This window comes from Dipodomys merriami, unplaced genomic scaffold, assembly GCF_024711535.1.
Source record: "Dipodomys merriami isolate MVZ:Mamm:240054 unplaced genomic scaffold, mDipMer1.0.p SCAF_25, whole genome shotgun sequence".
Lineage (NCBI taxonomy): Eukaryota > Metazoa > Chordata > Mammalia > Rodentia > Heteromyidae > Dipodomys > Dipodomys merriami.
In genome coordinates, this window is record NW_027203937.1 from 19,875,570 (window position 1) to 19,897,747 (window position 22,178).

The 22,178-nt window shown below is 39.9% G+C and overlaps 3 protein-coding genes across 3 annotated transcripts; 1 reads left to right on the forward strand and 2 right to left on the reverse strand.

The window, feature by feature from the left end:
- Positions 1-2,570: 2,570 nt before the first annotated feature.
- LOC138836236 (olfactory receptor 51I1-like) lies at positions 2,571-3,515 on the reverse strand. Its single transcript, XM_070034729.1, has one exon. The coding sequence runs from the start codon at positions 3,513-3,515 to the stop codon at positions 2,571-2,573; it is 945 nt and encodes a 314-aa protein (XP_069890830.1).
- Positions 3,516-10,919: 7,404 nt separating this feature from the next.
- LOC138836238 (olfactory receptor 51I1-like) lies at positions 10,920-11,864 on the reverse strand. Its single transcript, XM_070034730.1, has one exon. It carries the CDS (start codon positions 11,862-11,864, stop codon positions 10,920-10,922), a length of 945 nt encoding a protein of 314 aa, XP_069890831.1.
- An 8,164-nt stretch (positions 11,865-20,028) lies between these two features.
- Positions 20,029-20,994, forward strand: LOC138836592 (olfactory receptor 52D1-like). The gene has a single exon (XM_070035367.1). It carries the CDS (start codon positions 20,038-20,040, stop codon positions 20,992-20,994), a length of 957 nt encoding a protein of 318 aa, XP_069891468.1. The 5' UTR covers positions 20,029-20,037.
- Positions 20,995-22,178: the final 1,184 nt, after the last annotated feature.

The window sequence follows — 22,178 nt, forward strand, 5'->3', positions numbered from 1 at the left end:
AATAACAAATGGAGCTGTTACCCCTTTGACTTTTTCTGTTTAGAACTGAACAGAAAACAAATATCAAAATAGTTATGCAATAAAAAATTAATTTCTATCATTTCTAGAAGATAGGACTAGGCGCAAAAAATATGTTTACAGAGATTTAGACATAGTTGTCCAGTGGAACCCAGGAGCGATCCACTGCATAATCACAGACACTAATCACAGACACTCTATGCAGTTGCAGAATTCTTTGCCTCTTTTCCTTTCTCATGCAGAGATGTACAGGCCAACATCAGTCCTGTTGTACAAATCATCACAGCCCATGTGTTGATCCATGGGTCAGGGTTGTATCATGGTAAGGATTTCAGCAGAGGTGTCTCTCAAATTTGTAGAGTTGCCGAGTGCTCAGCAGTACATTGAAACATTCTTTTATGCCTGTCACAACTTCCTCAAAAGCATGCTCCTGTGATTTGCATTTTCTGAGATTTATTATCATTTGTGTAATCCTCTATAATCCATTCTTCTTAGCAGAAAGATAGAGTAACTGTTTTTGTCTGGTTACCAAGTCCCAATCATCAATAGTTGCCCACTTTTCTTCACAAACAAGAGGCCCATGAAAACATAGCACTGGCTCCCATCCTGAAATTTCAAGTTCAAGTCTAGACTGAGCACAGTTTACAAGTGACACTCCATCTCCACCTCTCACCAACCCCAACCGGTCTCTCTACCTCATGCTTCATCCAACTTCCTGTTATCAACTCTATCGGGCGCAGTACTACATGTCAAGACATTAAGTTTTTGAATCATCAAAGTAAGCACCTTTGCTCATCTGTGTTTTGCCCAGAAACATAATTATGTCTCTTATCATTGCTAGACAGAATGTGCTAGCAAAGTAGTCTTTTTTCTGTCCACAAAATAATTTTACTTTTCATTGCAATCACCATCATTGTCTCAGTCAGTATAAATGCATCCTTGAGACAGATTACACCAAATGCAGTGCTTAGAAACAACAATGAATATAACTCTTCTTCCCTCCACTCCCTCAGCAATCAGGACAACAGGCTACGCAAACAATCACATGGATTCATTTCCCTCGGAGAAGGTGGTGGACTGCTTGAAACAGGAGACACTTTAAAAGGGGAGACTGAAATAATATGGAAGTTGACTTTAGGTGGAGACTTAAAAGAGAAATCAAAAATGGCCAGGTGGGGAAAAATGAGAGCTCCAAAAGTAAGTGCTTATTCAAGAGTAGAAAATACATCTTCCCAAATGTCATTAACAGAAAGCTAACAATAAACTTTCTGTCAAACCTCCTAAATATTTCTTCTACAAAAATATATAAATATTTTCAAATAACCTGATATATTAGTGCTTTTACTCCCAAAAGGTCAGCAGCCACAAACACTGTCTGATAGGAGCAACAGAGAAGGATGCGGTGGGGAAGAATAAGTAAAAATATAATTAAAGTTATTTTTACTTAGCATTCAGTTACAGACACAGGAATTTTGTAAAATAGCTCAGTATTCAAGTTACAACGTCAGCCAATAATTCTTTCAAAAAGTGACGAAAATGGTTGGTTAAAATGGAGAAGGTTAAATGTTGAAGGGGGTAACACAGATCAAGCTGCATTATATTCATAAAGTTCCTTCTTAAATGGCAGCAACTTCAATACTTACCTTGCAAAATTAAGGAAAGTGAGGGAAGAGGGGGGTTGGGAGGGATGGGTGATAATGTTGAAAGAGGTGACAAGTGATCAAAATGCACTGCATTTGTAAACGACTCTTTTGAGTAGCAACTCCTTTGTACAACCACTTAAAGAATAATAAAACTACTTTTAATGGAGAAGTTATGCTTCTCATTTTAATTATAAAGCACAAAATCCAATAAATCAAGAAAATTTACCTTACTTTTATAAATTATTTTTTGCTTAATATTTTTAAATTTACTATTACTTTCAAACACAGTTTATTACTTAAAATGCATTATGAGTTATATTGAGCTCTGAAAAGGAAGTAATTTGATTAATTCTAGAATAACGGTGGATGTCACTTTTCACTCTATTGTTTCCTTGCAATTACAATGTGTAATATTCATTTTTAGGTGTTCAGTGGGATGAAATGTCTAACAGAAATATTTGCTGATAGGATTTTTTTTAATTTTATTTTATTGCAAAGATGCTGTACAGGGGTTACAGTCACATGAGTAAGATAAAATGAGTACATTTCTTGTTGAACATTGTGACCTCCTCCTTCATGATCATGTGCACATCACTTTCCAAGGTTTTGCAAATTTTAAGAAATAAAAGATGACAGGAATAATCTGTTTTCATACTTGCCCTGTAATCATTTAAATGTGGCTGAATCTACGATTGATACCTGTTCCCACTGCCTCATTATCACTTAATTTTTCATATACACACATTCTTTTATTTCCCTAAAGCATCAAAATAACAAAAACTTAAATTTACTTGTATAACTATCCTACTACACTCTTAAATACCCCTCCAATGCAATCTCTAAACCATGTTTTCCATTGGATTAGCCCTTCCTAAAGTGGAAGAACTTTATTTTACCATTGTCATTTGCTCAAAACGTTTTCCCCAACAGTATTTTACACAGCCTTCGACGAATCTCTTTGGTTTTGATGGAATAAATGACAGGGTTGAGCATGGGAGGGACAAACAGATAAACAAGGGACAGGAGCGTGTGCACATATTGTGGGGCGTGTCTCCCATAGCGAGCCGCCATGGACACACCCACCATGGGGACATAGAAAATAAGTACAGCACACAGGTGTGACACACATGTGTTGAGTGCCTTGAACCTCTCCTCCCGGGAAGCGATGGCAAGGACAGAATGAAGGATGAACACGTAAGAAAGGAGAATGAGTGCAGAATCTAGACCAAAAGTAGAGATCACAATGAAAAGACCAAAGATGTTATTAATGGTGATGTCACCACAGGGCAGGCGGATCAGGTCTGGGTGCAGGCAGTAGGAGTGGGCCAGCACATTGGCCTTGCAGAAGGGCAGCCTCTTCAGGAGGAAAGGCAGAGGGAAAACCATGCAGAAACTGCGGGTAAAAACAGCGAGGCCCAGCTGTAGCACGCGGGCATCTGTGAGAACTGTGGCGTAGCGCAGTGGGTTACAGATGGCCACATAGCGGTCAAAGCTCATGACAAGCAGGATCCCAGACTCCATGAAAGAGAAGAGATGGATAAAGAACATCTGAGCCATGCAAGAATTAAAGCTGATTTGTTTTAAGTGGAAGCAAAACGTGGGCAACACCGTGGGCAGGGTGGAGAAAGACACGCCTAGGTCATTCACCGACAGCAGGGACAGGAAGTAGTACATAGGCTGGTGCAAGCTCTGCTCCTCCTTGATAATAAACAGAATCAGGGCATTGCCCACAATGGCGACCACATACAGGGCTCCCAGGAGCAAGAATATCCAGTGCTGCGAGGTCTCCAGTCCTGGGAGGCCTGTCACCGTGAAAGGAGGCAGTTCTGAGTTATTGTGGGGTTTGCCTGGCATTCTGGGACTCCCGCTTAGATCCTCCAGCCAGGGCCCTGTGAAGAAGACAAATACACAGTTTTGAGCCTGCTCTTGCCCCCATCTAATTTTAAGTCTTTCCTAAACTCTCTACTCCCTGCTCTAAAGCATAAATCAGCTATCCTTCATCCTTGCTTCTTATTGTTGCAAGTATTCTTTTCTTTTTAAATCTTTACGTCGTTGAAAAACCCGATTTATTCAAGAAGTCAGGTTTTGAGCACAATGCATTTTGATCATGATCTCCCCATTTATCATCCTCCCCCATCTCTGCCAACCCCACCCATTCCCTCAAGTTACCATTTCATGTATGTACATAGAATATTATGACTACATGCGCCCACCATTCTCTTTCCATTTGACTCCCCCCTCCTCCTTGACCTCTTCACTCCACGCAACTCATGTTTCCCTCTGAGTTATTTGTTTGAAGAACTTACACCAGGCAAAGATTCTTAAGATCTGGATCTCTCAATGTATCCAACTGGTTAGTTTGATGTCTTGCTTTCTTTTTTTTTATTTTATGTGTCACTTCTTCTGTGTCTAAGGCCATGAATTCTTTTACCCAATTTATGAATATCATTTTAATCCCTAGCCCTTTTGGTAAATGAAGTGAAATTTGTTGGTGACGAGGAGCTGAATAATTCCAAAATATCAATCGGGCAAAATCCTGAAAGTGTATTGGCAATGAGAAGAAATAACCGTTTGATTTCTTTCCCCCTAATGGAGAATTAAAGAACTACTTACAACAGTAGATTTCCTGGTCATTTTTTTCCTCTATAAACTTTTCTTTCCAACCAAGATTTAAAGTCATTGTCATTGGTTAAAGTCATTGTTTACGGTCATTAGGGACCTAGTCTATCTAGATCTATTTTGTCATTTTTACTCCCAAACTAATCAGACTCCTCAAAATGGGAAAAGTCTGGCAGAACCAAGACATACTAAGAACTCCTCTAGAAGACAGGCTCACCCCAATGTTCTTGGCCCCTAGTGTACAAACTGAGGTATACCTGAGCAGTGATATACCATCTATGTGCTAGTACTTCCTGACAGGAAAGCAGCTCTAAAAATTTCTCTTCCAAAGAGAACAATTCTTGATGCCACTCACCAGCCTGCTTGCCTTCCTCCCTTCTCTCCTTCTCTCTTTTCTTTCCTTCCTTCCTTCTTTCTTTCTTTCCTTCCTTCCTTCTTTCTTTCTTTCCTTCCTTCCTTCCTTCCTTCCCTCCTTCCTTTCCCTCCTTCCTGTCTTCTATGACTACTCATTGATAATACCAGTTTCCACAATTCCTCCAGGTTTACACCCTCTTGAACACTTACTTATAGGACTGCACACATATGGAAGTGGTGCTATGGCACTAGCCTTGAGCTGAAGAGCTCAGGGACAGCGCCCAGGCCCTGAGTTCAAGCCCCACACCTGGGGTGGGGTTGGGGCGGGAAGAATACATTTGCCTGGCACTGATGGCTCACACTTGTAATCCTAGCTATTCAAAAGGCTGAGATCTGAGGTTTGTAGTTCAAAGTTCAAAGCCAGCCTGGGAAGGAAAGTCTGTGTGCCTCTTATCTCCAATAAACCACCAGAAAATCAGAAGTGGCACTCTGGCTCATGTGGGAGAGCACTTGCCTTGAGCTGAAGAGCTCAGGGACAGTGCCCAGGCCCAGAGTCCAAGCCCCATGAATGACAAAAAACAAAACAAAAAAAGATTGCACACATATACCCACACATACACACATACATACAGTATAACAAATGTGTCAGCATTAACAGATCCACAGTAACATCTCCACAAATTACCTTCATATACTCAAAGTCCTGAAAACCCAAGTGAAATTTGGACACTATTTGGTCAAATAACTTCAGTGTATTCCTTCTGTAATTTTTTCCAGCAACACATCTAAGAGCCAAATTTATGATCATATTTCATCTTGTAGGCTTTGAACATCAAAAGTATGAAACAGCTTCAAGATAGCACTAATATCTGATGGAAAAGCCCCTTAAGCCTAGTGGTAGTTGGCTTCAGATTGGGGTATTTGATTCAGGAAGGAACATGGAGCAATTTGTCTCTTTCCCTGGGCTTTGAAAGGAGAGGGATTTGGTCATGTTTGGATGGCAGATAGGATGTTAGGATTTGCCCAGAATTTCAGTAAAAATGTTAAACGTTGCGATGCAGTCCTGAGGAGGACCAGGCAGGCAGCATGAATGGAAAGAACACTTACTGTATGGAAGGTACTTCTCTTCCCTGTAGCCAGAAGCTCTGCATTGTAGGCCCAGCCAGCAGAGTGGCATCAACATTCTCCTAGGACATAAATTTATGAATGACCCCAAGTCCCAAGGCTCATTCATTTGTGTTGGGAGGATGGGAGTTGAAATAATTGGAACGATGGCATCAGCGTGGGAGAGCTGAGCCACAGGAGAATTGCTCCCGAGAGGATCTCATCTTTGAGCTCATAGTCTTGTTATTACCACCCGTATCCACTAGTGTGTGAACACGTCCTTGGTTAGGATTGCAAGCACACCGCACACGATGCCCCAAAACAGGCATAGTCATAGACACCCTGAGAACCCCCAAAATACTCCAGTAGACACATTCAGCTATTTACTTTCTTATAGTCACAATACATCTTTCCGATTTACACTCATTCCAACAACCGTAAATGTATTTCAATTTCCCAATGCTCGAAGTCATTAAACATGAACACATATCACCACACATCAAATTCACACTATAATCCGTGTATTATTACTTTGACTATAAAGACTAATTGTAAACAAAGGAGGAGGCTACAATGCTTGATAAGAAATGTACTCATTATTTTGCCCATGTAATTGTAACTCCTCTGTACAGTATTTTCACAATAAAAAAAAAATATAACAACAAAAAAAGACTAATTGTGGCTGAGCATGGTGACTCATATCTAATCCCAGCTGCTTGGTAGCTTATTTGGGAGGAAATTTAAAGTAATAATCTAATTAGTTAAAAGGTAACAATTTCATCAAGATGGCTGTGATATTTGTATGTCTTTAGGATTTAAATTATATATATATATATATATATATATATATAAATCATCAGCACTCTTGATTCTATGAGAGTTCAAGATCTGAAAGTAGGAAAAGGGCCAAATTTAATGCAAATTCATTGTCTACATTCCTTAGACATCTCAAGTTATTTTATACCTTTTAGTTATTTAGTTATTTATTATTATCTTTTTTATTGTGAAAATACTGTACAGAGGGGTTACAATTACATGGGCAAGATAATGAGTACATTTCTTATCAAGCATTTTAGCCTCCTCCTTTGTTTCTCCTTCCCATCCCTTCCCATCCTCCCCCCACCCTCCCACCCAATCCTCTTCCCCCGCCCACCAAAGTTGTAAAGTTCGTTTTCGACATAAGGACTTGTACATCTCATTGTTGCAATGGGTCCACCTGAATCCCTATTTAAACGATTTGTTTTTCCCTTCCCCTCCACAAATTATACGACATCAAATACAGTGAAAGCAGGGGTTATACAGTGGGGGAGGGATTTAGTATTATCTTTAAGTCATTATACAAAGGAGTTTCAATTCAACATGTGAATCTGTGAGTACATTTTGTATCATTTGTGAGTAAATTTTGTATCATCCTCCCTCATGTCCCAACCCAATTTATTTGGTTCCATTTCCAAATAGGTTCGTTGAATAGTATGACTGCATTCACCCACCTTTCCTCTCTCCACCCCATTCCCCCTTCACCTTGTCCTCTCTGACCTCACCTCACACCCATATTTTATACTTCTTTTAGTAAATTGCGCACAGTGGAGGTAAACATTTCTCCTATCTTTGGGAGAAATTTCCATGCCTTCAAATTGCAAATTTCCTGCATCTCCCTTGCATGTGTATTTCATTTAGGAAGAATGGTCTCATCTGAGCCACAAAACTTCTCATCCCATTAAATTGTAATTATTCTTCCATCTATCCCATTAAATCTTACCTTCTAACCACTGTCTTGCCAGGCAGCTATAAGACTGGCCAGCTGTATCTACAGAATATATTGGTCTCTGTGACAAGTGATTATTGAGTTCTAAATGTTAGTTGTACAGATATTTCTGTGCAATTGTTAAATATGATTGCCTTTAAAAAAAAAAAAAGCTACCACCTGTCAGAAGACAGGTGCATAAGATATATAAGGTTGGTCCTCTCTACCAAGTCCTACAGCTTCATCCCATGAAACAGAAAATGAGATGAGGCAATAACAGAAAAACTACTAATTAGCCATATGTAAAATATGAATATGTTGATAAAATATTTATCATTTGGAAACAGCGGTCAGCATTTGGAGGAAGTTATGTGTATGAGGCATTGACTAAGTTAAGACATGAAATGAGTTAAATATTTTAAACTTGAATCACAATGAGTGGAATGTATCTTTACTGTGGACTCCAAATGCTTTGTGTGGCATTTATGCAACTAATTTTATATTGAAATATATTGTCTTAGTCAATAGTTACAAAAGTTCCTTCTCACCAGGTGCTGGTGGCTCACACCTGTAATCCTAGCTACTCAGGAGGCTCAGATCTGTTTGTCTTTCATGAGACCTTATACTTGTTTGACAATATGGTATGTTAATTTCTATCAATTGTAGAAACTGCTTGTGATTCTTATAACCTGACTAGACTGTAACTAAACCCTGATTTTGTTTCCTTGGCTGAACTATGACTCATACTTTGAAACAATGTCATCAAACATGGTGTACATGCAGTCCATGCTAAATCTCAATGAGTGGCATCTAAAATTTTCAAAAACATCTAGGGGCCCTGTTTTGTATCCACCTTTTTATTTTAGTATTTACTTATTTTTATTTTTATTTGAACTTTAATTTTATTGTCAAGGTGATAGACATAGGGGTAATAGTTACATAAGTAAGGTTGTGAGTATATTTCTTTTTGGGGGGGAGGGTCCAGTCATGGGGCCTGAAATCTGGGCCTGGGCGCTGTCCCTCAGCTGTTCAGCTCAAGTCTAGCGCTCTACCACTTGAGCCACAGTGCCACTTCCAGCTTTTTTTTCTTTTTGCTTACGTGGTGCTGAGGAATCGAACCCAGGGCCTCATGCATGCAAGGCAAGCACTCTACCACTGAGCCACCTTCCCAGCCCCTTGAGTATATTTCTTGTTGAACTTGTTACCCCCTTCCTCACTTTTCTCCCACTTTCCCTCCTTCCCCACCCCCAAGTTGTACAGATCCTTTCCAACATTTTGTCTTGTGAGTATCACTGTTGCATTGGTTTCCTTTTGTCCTTTTTCTCACCATTTTCCGTATCCCTTCCCTTCCCTAATTCAGGTAAACGTATATACAATACCCAGGGTACTAAAATAAAATACAGTGACAACAAGGGATAAACCATAAGGGGTAAAAAACACAAAAGAAAAAAGAAATCATATAAAACATTAAAAACAATAACAACAAGGAAAAACCTTATGTGCCCACATCTTGGAGTTCATTTTGCTTAGCATCATCTTATATGGTCATATGTACATAGCTATTGAGCTATTCTGCCCATGTTCATCTTTGTCTGCTATGCATTCATTCTGCATTCTATTATGGCATCATTTTCCATGAAGAATGCCTCAAAGCTCTCATGAGTGTCACAGATCCTAACTCCAGTTGCTTTCTTTAGTTGAATGCCAGTGGCTCACAACTATAACCCTACCTACTAAGGCAGCTTTGATCCAGAAAATCACTGTTTGAAGTTAGCCTAAGTTGAAAAGTCCATGAGATTCTATCTCCAAAATATCAGAAAAGGCTGTACCGAAGGCATGACTCAAATGGCAGAGTACCAGCCTAGCCAGTCAAGCCAAGTATGAGTTCAAATACCAGTTCTACAAAGTATGTAAGTTTAAAATAATAATTTCCCCAAGTATCTGCTTTCTCCAAATTACTTCTCAAAGTCAAGTTATGCCATGATCTGTCCACTATGCAGTGAAAGTGTCCACACGACTGTACTTACTTCTGCCTGCACAGATACACATGCTTGTATAGTCTGGGTTATGTTTGGTTTTCATGCATTCCAGAGAACTAGTGTCACATCTCACATCATGGCAACTTTCTGTGGCTTTTTCTACATCCTTCTGCAGACTCCCATGCTCTGTTCTGTGTTACCTGGACTGTGATGCTCACGATAAGACCCATGTCCATAAGACTGGGCCACAATACCACTGCCACTGAAGTGCACTTGCCCCTCTATCCATCACCAGCTTCTAATTCCCTGACAACTTGTGTGTGCATTAGCTTTCTACAAGATTTTTAATGTCCTTAGCATATCTACAAATGGATTTCATGATGATACCCCAATATATGCATGCAATGTACTTCGATTTAGTTCAACCCCTCTCTTACTCTTATATACTCTTTTTCTTCTACTCCCACTCTTTTACAATTTTACTGGGTTTTACTATTCTATTTTTATACACATATGTTTTTCTAGCATATTAACTAACCATCACCCTGTCCTTTTCCCCACACCCTTCCCACTGGTCACTTCCTCAATAACCCACCTTTTACATTCATATCATAATACTATTATGATTATGATTACATATGGATTCTACAGATAAAGCAAAACATGATGTTTGAGCTTGATTTATCTCGCTTGACATGTTGATCCTTGTAAAACTTGTAGTCTTCTCTCTGGTCAGGCCTGCTGATTGGCAACATATGGTGTTGCCATTTTTCCATATTGCACACTTCTAAATACCAACTTGTGTGTAGTTCATATTAAATAAGAAGTCAGGCACAAATATATTTCCATATTTTAGGATAAAGGAGTTCTCTTACTTATTTCAAGAGTGTTAGTTTGGTCAAATAATTATGGTGTGTTTAGATTTCAAAGTTTAAAGATATTTACAACTATAATTCCTTTAATAACTTGGGATGATAGCTATGATCTCAAGAAAACATAATCCCCAACTATAACACAGTCCAGTAGGGTATTTGCTTATAATTATTTTTATTATCTTTAGGTAGCTGTACAAAGAAGTTACCATTTAATAAACAGCTTATAAATACAATATATCTTGATCAGTATCACCTGTTGAGACTTAGTTGGAAGTACACAGGTGACAGGTATACAGGTACCAAAAAAACAAGAAAGATATAATCCAAGGTCCTTTCCTTTGTGGGATATGATTGGAGTACCCTTTGTAGCAACCTGTAAAATGAATAATTACAACTTAGAGCTGTGGATGATTTGAGTCAGACATTGTAGCCAAGTGATAACATATCAAATGCCTTCTACCCAATAATACATCCACACGTAGAAGGAGATTTAGGAGCTCCAAGAGAACATCTGGGAATCCCCAAATGCCAACAATAATAAACCTCAGAAGTATCTGGCATGTCACAGAAAGTTCCTCCTTGATCAGAACTTAGGTCTCAATAACAGCTTGTGTATCCTTCTTCGGATTTCCTTTGTCTTGATGGAGTAGATAATTGGGTTGAGCATGGGAGGCACAAAGAGATAGACCAGGGACATGAACTGATGCACATACTCAGGGGCCTCCTTTGCAAATCGATGGACCATGGACACACTGAGCATGGGCACGTAGAAGATGAGCACAGCACAGAGGTGAGACACACACGTGTTGAGTGTCTTCAGCCTCTCCTCCCGGGAGGCGATGGCCAGCACAGAGCACAGAATGAGCACATAGGAAAGCAGGATGAGCAGGGAGTCCACCCCAAAGGCCGAGATGACAATGAACAGGCCGTACATGCTGTTGATAGTGGTGTCACCACAGGGCAGGCGGATCAGGTCTGGATGCAGGCAGTAGGAATGGGCTAACACGTTGGCCTTGCAGAAAGGCAGCCTCTTCAGGAGGAAAGGCATTGGGAAAACCAGGCAGAAACTTCGGATAATGACAGATAAGCCCATTTGAAACACGTGGACATCAGTAAGGATTGTGGCATAGCGTAGTGGGTTACAGATGGCCACATAGCGGTCAAAGCTCATAAACAGCAAGATCCCAGACTCCATGAAGGAGAAGAGATGGATAAAGAACATCTGAGCCATGCATGAATTAAAACTGATTTGTTTTAAGTGGAAGCAAAATGTGGCAAGTACTGTGGGCAAGGTGGAGAAAGACACGCCTAGGTCATTCACTGACAGCAGGGACAGGAAGTAGTACATAGGCTGGTGCAAGCTCTGCTCCTCCTTGATAATAAACAGAATCAGGGCATTGCCCACTATAGAGATGAAATAAAAGGCTCCCAGGAGCAAGAACATCCAGTGCTGGGAGGTCCCCAAACCTGGGAGTCCTGTCAACGTGAAAGGAGGCAGTCCTGAGCTGTTGTGGGGTTCACCTTCCATTTGGGGATCCCCAGGCTTTCCAGCCAGTGCCCTGTAAAGAAGACAAATTGTTTTGAGCATGCTCTTGCCCCAATATAATTTTAAGTCTTTCTTATATCATCTTCTCTTCACTCTTGAACATTCATCTGTTTGGGGTGATTATATCCGTGTCCTTGCCTCTAATTATGACAAAGATTTTTTTTTTAAATCACTGAGTTGTTTCTATGTATACAATTGGTCGTATTTGTGTTTTGCTCTCCTTTTCACTGTCTGCCACTTTCTCTTACCTTTAATGTCACAACTATTTCTTCTTTCAAATTTATGGTTATTCCTAGCACTCCTGGCACACACAGTGAAATTTGTATGAGCGGCAAGTGTCTACATAATGCCAAGGAATCAAACAGTCATAATCCTGAAAGTATATGGGTGACAAGAACAAATATATCGACTTCTTTGCTTTTTCTCTTTCCCTATTGAGAATCAAAGCACCTCTCATATCACCAGGATTTTCTTTTTTCCCATAGGTTTTATAAACTCTTCTCCTTGTAACTGAGATTGAAATAAATATCTCTAAGTAATCTTTTTTGATCCCACCTGTTCAAATCTGCTTTTAAAAAATCATATTTACTACAAGGCTGTCTCTGAGCTGAAAATAGGAAGAGTCTGACACCACCATGAGGGATGAAGGATGGACACTTCTAAATGACCAACTCACCTCACTGTCCTTGGTCCCTGATATGCAAACTTAGGCAGTCCAGCTGTACTTAGTTCTGTCTGAAAAATAACTTTGAAAACTCCTCCTTCAAGGAAAACAAAGCCATATTACCACCAAACACAGCTTTTTGGTTGCTTTGTCTGTGTAGACACACATTTCCTATATGGAAACTCTATTCAGACAGATTAGGAAAATATAGAGCATACCTCATGTATGATCACATTCTACTCATGGTCCCTTTAAGGTTCTAGAAAATACACATTTTTCACTTCTGCATACACAATCCAGATTTTCATAGGCACTTGCACACACACACACACACATACACACACACACACATACACACACACACACACAGAGGCCTGATGCAGAAACACAAAAACTATTACACATGCCCTTGGTTCCATATAACACTATCATAGCACAGAACTTAGAAAGACTCGTGGCTGATCATTGGCATAAGATATGTTTAAAAGATATTTCCTTATTTACATTCTCATGAACACACATACACTATGATGTAAGTTCATCAACATTAACATACTCACAGCTATGGTCCAACTAGTTATATATCCATGACACACTATACTGAAAATATAACTACAATTGAAATCCATGGGTTTTTCTTTTAAGCAATTTCAGCTTGTTTCATCCATAACTTTTCTGTATACCCAAAAGCTGTGTAATGGCAACCATAATTCAATTGTGGGCTTTTAAAGTAAGAGGTACAAAATACTTTAAAAGAATCTAACTCTGACATATAGAACTCCTTAAGGTGATTTGACATTGGAGCTTTGATCTAGATAAGATCCTAGAATCATTTCTCTGTTATCCTGGGCATTAATAGGAGAGAAATGTGCTCATGGTAGAGAGGAGATATGAGGATAAGAGTTTGCCTGTAATTTCAGCAAAAATGTAAAACTTTAGATACCTTCCGGAGGAGGACCAGATGGGCAGTGAGCGAGGGGAGGAAGCGCTCACTGCATAGAAGATGCTTCTCTTCTCTGTAGCTGTACTGACTGTACTGCGGGTCCAGCCAGCAGACTGGCATCCTCAGCACATCTCCTATGATGTAAGCTTATGAATGACCCCGGATCCTAAGACTCATTTGTTTGTGGTGGGAGGGGGGAGTTGAAATAATAGGGAAGGATGACATCAGTGTATCAGGAGCTGCGCCATAGGAGAATTGCTCCCAGGGGACTCTCACTCATGGGCTCAAATCCTTGATGTCACCATCCCTATCCATTACTATGTTAACAATTCTTGATCAGGGCACATAATGCCCACAAACAGGCCTGGCCATAGACAGGTAATTGCTAGACACAGCAATTTACTTACTGATACTTACATTCAATCTTTCAAAGTTAAAACCATCCCACCAAACACAAATACATTCCTACGACTGCCTGGTGCTCAAGCACACACTAAAATCTGGATAATATTTAGGTGACTAGGCTAAATTCTGATCTTCAGTCCATTCAAATATAACTTTTCTCATTTATGTAAGTTCCTATTTTAACATCAAATAATAATAATAATAATGTCTTGAGATGTTAGTTTCAAATGAATACATAGATGCGAAGGCTAGAAATACAGAAACTACTTAATTTAAATAAGGAAACTCCCTGAGCCCCACCCCACCCCATAGACAGTAAGAAAGAACATGATTACTACCACAGTTATTGTTGAAACCCAACAGTGTCATAGAAGAAAAGGGGCAGGAGAATATAAGCCTTCACAAAGAGCCTTTGGTTCTGATCCACTTTATTCCTCTCTTGCTTCCTCCATCATCAATTACAAAACCTACTGGCTTTCAGGGACTAAGGAAAAAACCATTCTTCATATTTTATATTCCCACATCAGACAGGTGCTATAAGAAAATCTTAGGGTCAGGGCTTGGAAGGTGGCTTAGTGGTAGAGCACTTGCCTTGCATGCCTGAGGTCCTGAGTTCGATTCCTCAGCACCACATAAGCAAAAAGAAAAAAAACTTAGGTCACCATCATAGTACTAATCCTAAAAAGGCCTCAACCAAACACTGATTTCTGAGTTTCAATTGGAACTCTTCCATATATTTTTATTTAGCAGTGTTTTCTTCAAATGAGGTATTTTCGCTTATTAAAATGACACAATGTTGAAAATGAACTTTACAACTTTGGCGCGGAGGGGAAGGTGAGGGGAGGGAGGGATGGGAAGGAATGGGAAGGGGAAATAAAGGAGGAGGCAACAATGCTTGATAAGAAATTACTCATTACCTTGCCCATGTAATTGTAACCCCTCTATACAGTATTTTCACAATTTAAAAAAAGGAAAAAAATGATACAATACATAGTCTGTACTCAGAAACAAAACTAGACCAGAAAAGTTCTTGCTTTATTTATTCTTTGGCACCATAGGCCTGTCTCTTACTTAGCAAAATTAAATACTGAATATGACTCAGCAGACCTTAGAAGACTAGTTTGATGATTGTGGGGTGGGAGAGGGGGCAGGGGAAGAAAATCTTAGTAAGAAAGGCCCTGCTTCTATCTTGCCTTCTGTGCATTTTTTTTTGTCCTCTGCCTCAGTGTTGAGTGTTAATGGGGAGAGACACAAGAGAAACTAAAGCCTTGTAGATCAGACCTGTAGGACTGAAATAACTAGAATCCAAAATACATTTGAGAAAAGTACAAACTCATACTGCTTGAGGTCCCAAGGAATTAATTTTGTGAACCCAGGGAATAAGCAAATCCTCAGAAGTGAATCTTTGGGTGAGGAAGGAACAGGCCACACTCTCAGGCATGGCTGACCACCAGCATCCTTCCCTTGAGAGGTCATACAGTTATTTGGTGTGAGTCCTGTGGTTTGAACTCAGAGCCTGGATATTGTGTCTGTGCTCAATACCAGCGCTCTACCACTTGAGCCATAGCTATTCTTCCAGATTTCTGGTGCTTAATTTGCGATAAGAGTCTCATGGACTTTCCATCCCAGGCTAATTTGGAGCCATGATCCTGAGACGTCAAACTCTTGACTATTTAGGTTTAAAGACATAAGCCACTGACACCCAGCTATAGCGCATCTTCATTGGTGTCATACTTTCTATCATTCCTCCCATCTTTCCCAACTTCATCCATCCCCTCAAGTTGCCTACTTCCATTCCACATAGATATAGATATAGATATTGATATAGATACTGATATTCATTGTATTTATAAATTGACATGTTGAATGGAAACCCATTGATGCAACTACTTAAAATAATAAAAGAAATTGAAAAGATGAATTGTACTCATAAGTTGACCTGTTGAACTAAAAATCTGTGTTAAAGATAATAATAAAAGCCCTTTGGTAAAAGTAATAATAAAATAATCATTAAAAGACCTAAAGTTAAAACAATTCAAAGTTAATCATGTCATATTCCATTACTATGGATCTAGGGGGAAAGAAACAGATTGAATCTTTTAAGTAATATATCCTCCCCTTCTTAAAAATGAAGCTCATGGTTCATAATTTATGAAACGTTAGAGAGCTAGATGCTGCTTTTATGAACATGATATGAGGGATCTAGGCATCTGGCCAGAGTACCAATGCTATTTGGCTTCCAGGGCTACTTCATGGGGGTAAAATCCACAGCAGCAACACAGGGGCCCACACACAGAGGGGCCTTGTATTCAGTCAATGCTCTGCTGACATGTTCGCAAAAGTATTAATAATGTTGCATATGTTATGAAATTCAGGCTAATAGACAATAGAGCACACAGGTGTCTTGACCATTCCTAAGCACCCTTTACATATGTAACATTTTCTATCACTGTTGTATATACAGAAGACATGACCCCTGTTGCGTGGGAATTTAGTGGCACCCACAATGTTAAGGAGAGTAGGACATGGAAAGAGCAAAGGAAGAAAAAAAATAAGAACCATGAACTTGGCGGGGAAGGGAAAAAACAAATTGTTTAAATAGGAATACAGGTGGACCCATTGCATGACATGAGATGTACAAGTCATTATGTCAAAAACGAACTTTACAACTTTGGTAGGGGGAGGGGGAGGGGCTTGGGGGGAGGAGGAGGATTGGGTGGGGGAGAGGGAGGAGGAGGATTGGGTGGGGCTGCTGGGGGAGGATGGGAAGGGATGGGAAGGGGAAACAAAGGAGGAGGCTACAATGCTTGATAAGAAATGTACTCATTATCTTGCCCATGTAATTGTAACCCCTCTGTACAGTATTTTAACAATAAAAAAAATGAACCATGAACTTTGCTAGTTTGTGTATTTCAACTTCCCTTGAAAATTCCTTATGAAATTTTTTCCTTAGTCTTTTCTTTCTCCCATTTCAACCCTTTCTTCTGCATTTTTCCTTAAAAATATGAGCACTGTGGATGAAATCCCTAGAGCAGACCTTCTGGGCTTTAGGGCTGAATGTCATCATCAATAAATAGCCTCACTCATCTTTGCAACAAAAAAAAAAGCAGGAACCCCAAGCTGAACTTAAAGTATTCACTAAGCCTAGGAAACTGAGAGAAGATAAACATTTTCTTCTTACAGATGACACATGAAGACCTCATCCATCCTTCAAATCACACACACACACACACACACACACACATGAAAGAAAAGATACAGCTTGCTTTTATATCCCTAAGCAAACCATTGCACTTGGACACACATGATCCATAAGCTGCGGCTGCTCTTCCACCACACCCACACCCACACCCACAAGCTTCACATTCAACCTACACGTGCCCACCCTGTGAATGCATGCCACTCACACAAGTATGTTCTCAAAATTAGTTCTTTTTTTTATTAGTGCCCATCCTGGGCTTGAACTTAGGGCCTGGGTTTTTATGCTCAAGGTTAGGGCTCAATCATTGGAATCACAGCTGAACTTCTGACTTTTTTTATTTTGATTTTTTATTTTTGATGATTAATTGGAGAAAGGAGTCTCCTAGACTTTCCTGCCTGGGCTGGCTTTGAACCCTCAGATCTAAGCCTTCTGAGAAGCTAGGATTGTAGGTGTAGGCCACTGGCACCTGGCTCAAATTAGTCTTTAAAAAACAACTGGATTCAGAGAAAGAAACTTAGGATTCAAATATTTAAGATCTAGGTAGATCTTAGGAAATAAACTGAAAATTCAAGCTTTCATAGTGACTCAGAGACAGGTTGAATGAGACAAAAAAAAATGCCCCTATGGTCTGGGAATGTGGCTTAGTGATAGAGTGCTTGCCTGGCATGCATGAAGCCCCGGGTTCGATTCCTCAGTACCATATAAACATAAAAAGCCAGAAGTAGTGGTGTGGCTTAAGTGGTACAGTGCTAGCCTTGAGCAAAAAAGAAGCTCGGGGACAGTGCTCAGACCCTGAGTTCAAGCCTCAGGGCTGGCAAAAAAATGCCCCTAATCAGACCATGATAGTATTTAGCTCTGTGGCTCTCTTTAGATCTTTTCTCTGAAATCCAAACTTGCTCATACGTCTGTCCAGTACCCACCCTTATCAGTGCTCACAGATGAGAAGCCATCTTATAACAACCATTTGAAATGTCCTTTGTGGGAGAAGAATAGGCTGGGAAGAAAACAGAATAGCAACTCCAGCCCTCCACTTTCTATCCACTTTCCATCATGCATGTTTCTTCCTTCTAGGAACTAGAGTCATCAGAGAAAATCTTGAGGCAACTAAGAAGACATCTCTACTTTTTGGAAGGTAAAATGTTTGTAGGATTGGGTACAGATATTGTTCAAAGTGCCTTGCAAAAGGAAGGTAGAAATTCGAGTAATGGCAACAGAAATTGAGTTATGTGAGATGAAAACACTAAGTTTGAATCAGGAGGCCGGAGAGCTAATTTCAGTTCTGACAGTAAGAAGCTCTGTGGTTGGCATTATTTACAACTCAGAACTTGAACTTTCCTGATGGGTAAGACAGAGGTGAGAATTTTTTTTATATTATAGTATGCTTTGACATTCTGTATTATCCTTATGGGGCAAATAGTTTGTGAAGATGAGGAGGTTATTGCTTCTGGTGTTGCAAATTTGAATCCAGTGTACTTTACCTTTTCCTCAATTTGTGTAAAACAATAGGTTAAAATGTTGCCATTTTCTAGTTAGAAGTGAGGGACTAAAACTCAGGTAGTAGAAATACACCAAAGCTGAGAGTGAGATTTCAGAGTCACTGCTCTTTGAACATCAAGATTACTCCAAGTTAGAGGTTTCATCGAAGCATCCTTATAGTCTGAACTGAGGGCCAATTTCGTGTCATCCAACATCACATTTTTCTAAGTGTACAATAATCTATTGAAGGCAGATAGATAGAAGATAGTGCTGTACAAAAAAGCAATGCATTCACTCTTCCAGGGTATCTTTACTGTTGGCAACACCAGCATCCTTTTCTCCCTGTTATCCAACTTTGGCATGCTGATCAAGGAAGCACAGGAGCCTCCACACTGATGAACAGCAGGATGAAAAGCTGATTTTGCAGGAGCTAGGGGCACTGTCTCCACAGATGGCATGTCTGACAGCCCTAATGTCCTATTCCACACTATCATCTCCAGATGTTCCTAAATTACTATAAAGATTCAATTATGTGCCCTTAATATAGTTAGGCTTGCCTAACACTTAAGTACATTCAGATGACTGAATATACCTAAGGTATAAAAAGAAGCTATTTACTATATAATTAGAAAAATATTTTATAAACACAGACAGTAAGTAGAAAAAGTCTAATAGTCCTAAGATAAAATGATGAATAGTTTTGGAGTGTTTTTAATCAGAAATTGTCTGACTTTATTCTTTCAGTAAATGCTAACTAAAATCTATAAGTACACAGTCATGGACAAGGTGGAGAGTGTAACTGCATAAAAATAGCTTTAGTCTCATATGATTTTGCAAAGTGATGGATGTAATAAATTAAAAGCTAAATTAGAAAGAAAAGACATCTGGGAACGTAGAGAAACTTGCCCTGAAATTCAAAAACTAGAGAAGGAGAAGGTAAAGAATTTTCCCTGGATATTGACAGGAGAAGTAACCAGTTCTTTCAACTGGGAATGAAACAATTGATGGTAGATGTGCAAGGTTGTGGGTTAAATGCCCAGTAATGTAAATAAAGCCCATGATGAAGGAGCATGTAAAAAGAGAAAACAGAAGGCAAGCCAAGTGCCAGTGGATCACACCTGTAACCCTAGCTACTCCGGAGGCTAAGAGCTGAGGAGGGGAAAAAAGAAAGAAAGAAAACAGGTTTAAAAAAACCAACAACAGGAAGAACAACATTAAAATGGTAAGTAAATACTAGTTTGTGCTTTTTATATAGACCGATAATTATTTGCTTTTGACATAGACTAAAAGCATCATTACCCAATAGTACAGGAGATAGAAAATGGAGAAAATATGGATGTTGGGGGATAGTTTAATCAGATGCTTGCAATAGTTACTGATATTTAAAAAAACTTTTATTAAACTCCATCACATACTGCATACCATATCATCACGTCTTAGACAGAGATCCAATTTGCCAAGAAGGATGCCAGGCTCTAACGTCAGTGAGGATGGTCTCCCAGCCACAGTCTTCCTGACAGGGATCCCAGGCCTGGAGTTTGCCCACTTCTGGATTGCCTTCCCATTCTGTGCCATGTATCTTGTAGCCCTCGTGGGCAATGCTGCCCTCATTCTGGTCATTGGGACTGACAGCGCCCTTCATGCCCCCATGTACCTCTTCCTTTGCCTGCTCTCACTCGCTGACTTGGCTCTCAGCTCTACCACTGTGCCCAAGACACTGGCAATTCTGTGGTTCCACGCTAGTGAGATTTCCTTTGGTGGATGTCTGGCCCAGATGTTCTGTGTGCATGGTATTTTTGCTCTGGAGTCGGCAGTTCTTCTCGCCATGGCCTTCGATCGGTATGTGGCTATCTGCAACCCACTGAGATACACAACCATCCTCAACCATACTGTCATCGGCCAAATTGTCTCTGTGGGGCTATTCCGTGGGATAGCTATTGCCTTCCCCTTCATCTTTTTACTGAGGCGACTCCCATACTGTGGCCACCGTGTCATGGCTCACACATACTGTGAGCATATGGGCATTGCCCGGCTGGCCTGTGCCAACATCACTGTCAATATTATCTATGGGCTGACTGTGGCTCTGCTGGTTGTGGGTATGGACTCCATCCTCATTGCCATTTCCTATAGATTTATCCTCCGTGCTGTCTTCCGCCTGCCATCTCAAGATGCCAGGCTCAAAGCTCTAAGTACTTGTGGCTCTCACCTGGGTGTCATCCTTGTCTTCTATTTCCCCGCCTTCTTCTCCTTCCTCACCCACCGCTTTGGCCACAACCGAGTTCCCAAGCACGTGCACATCTTCCTGGCTAACCTCTATGTGCTGGTACCTCCTGTACTCAACCCTGTCATCTATGGGGCTAGGACCAAAGAGATTCGGAGCCGACTTCTGAGGCTGTTTCAATTTGAGAAGATTTCGAGATGAACTCTGAACAGAAGTGTGAGGACCACCCCCCCCCCACCTCCCGGCCACCACCACCACCAAAAATAAAGACATTGGAGTAGTGGAGGTGGGAGGGAAGGTAGGGGGGCAAGGAGGAGGAAGCAATGCTTGATAGGAAATATACTCATTACCTTGCTCATGTAACTATAGTCCCTTTGCACAGTATTTTTACAATAAAAAAGTACCCCAAAAAAGACATTGGCAAGGTAGCCATTAGCTAAAGTTAAATGGACCGAGATTTCTGATGTGAGCTAAGATGGCATAAGGTGGAACAAAGGCTGGACAGAACAGAAAGAGCCAACACCAACTGGATTTGTTAAGGATCAACTTGATATGCTCCTTGCACAGTTGTCCATTATCCAGAAATGGATAACATTTTATTTTTCTGTCATCTTAGAAGGAGTTATAATTTGACAAAATAGGAAGTGGCCTTAGTCTGGAGAGGAGACTGTATTTTATAGCTGGGATCTTTTACTGCAGCATCTGATGAAAATCAAAGGAACAGAGAACAAACAAAGCATTTGGAGTAGCTTTGATCTGAACTCCAAAGTTCTTGATAGGAGCTACACCCACAAGGTCAAAAGCCAGATTGCCTGAATCAGATTTTGGTTCCATAACATTTGTCTGTTTTGAAGCATGTTGTTCATTTTTTTTCTGCCTATCATAATTAAGTGTAAGGTGGAGATAAGTGTAATGCCTGTCTTCTGAGGATGGTGGAGATTAACATAATTATGTAACATCTGCAGAAAATTTTATAGCAGGTCCTGGAATGGAATATTGCCAATAACTAAATATAAAGTAACCTATCAAAACATTGTTTATCTTTTTTCACAGAATCTCACATGACAGAATTATTGTACCTATACTAGGTAAAATATATAATATTACTCTCGTGTGTACATTTTTATTCTGTTACTCACTGGGCAGTGTTTAGGAATGGCTAGTCTTTTGTAAAAATCTTGTTACATGCCACACTTTCATCCCAATAAAATATGAGGTTTTATTTTTCTTTTAGCACTGAACAATACCCCTATTACGCATTCAGGGAAGCCAGATAAGACCTCAGTTTCCTATCTACCTAATGCCTTTGACTTCAGTTACTACTGTCATTTTTTAAAGAACATACTACTTTAGGATCTGTTGAGCTTCTTGAATGTTATTGCTTT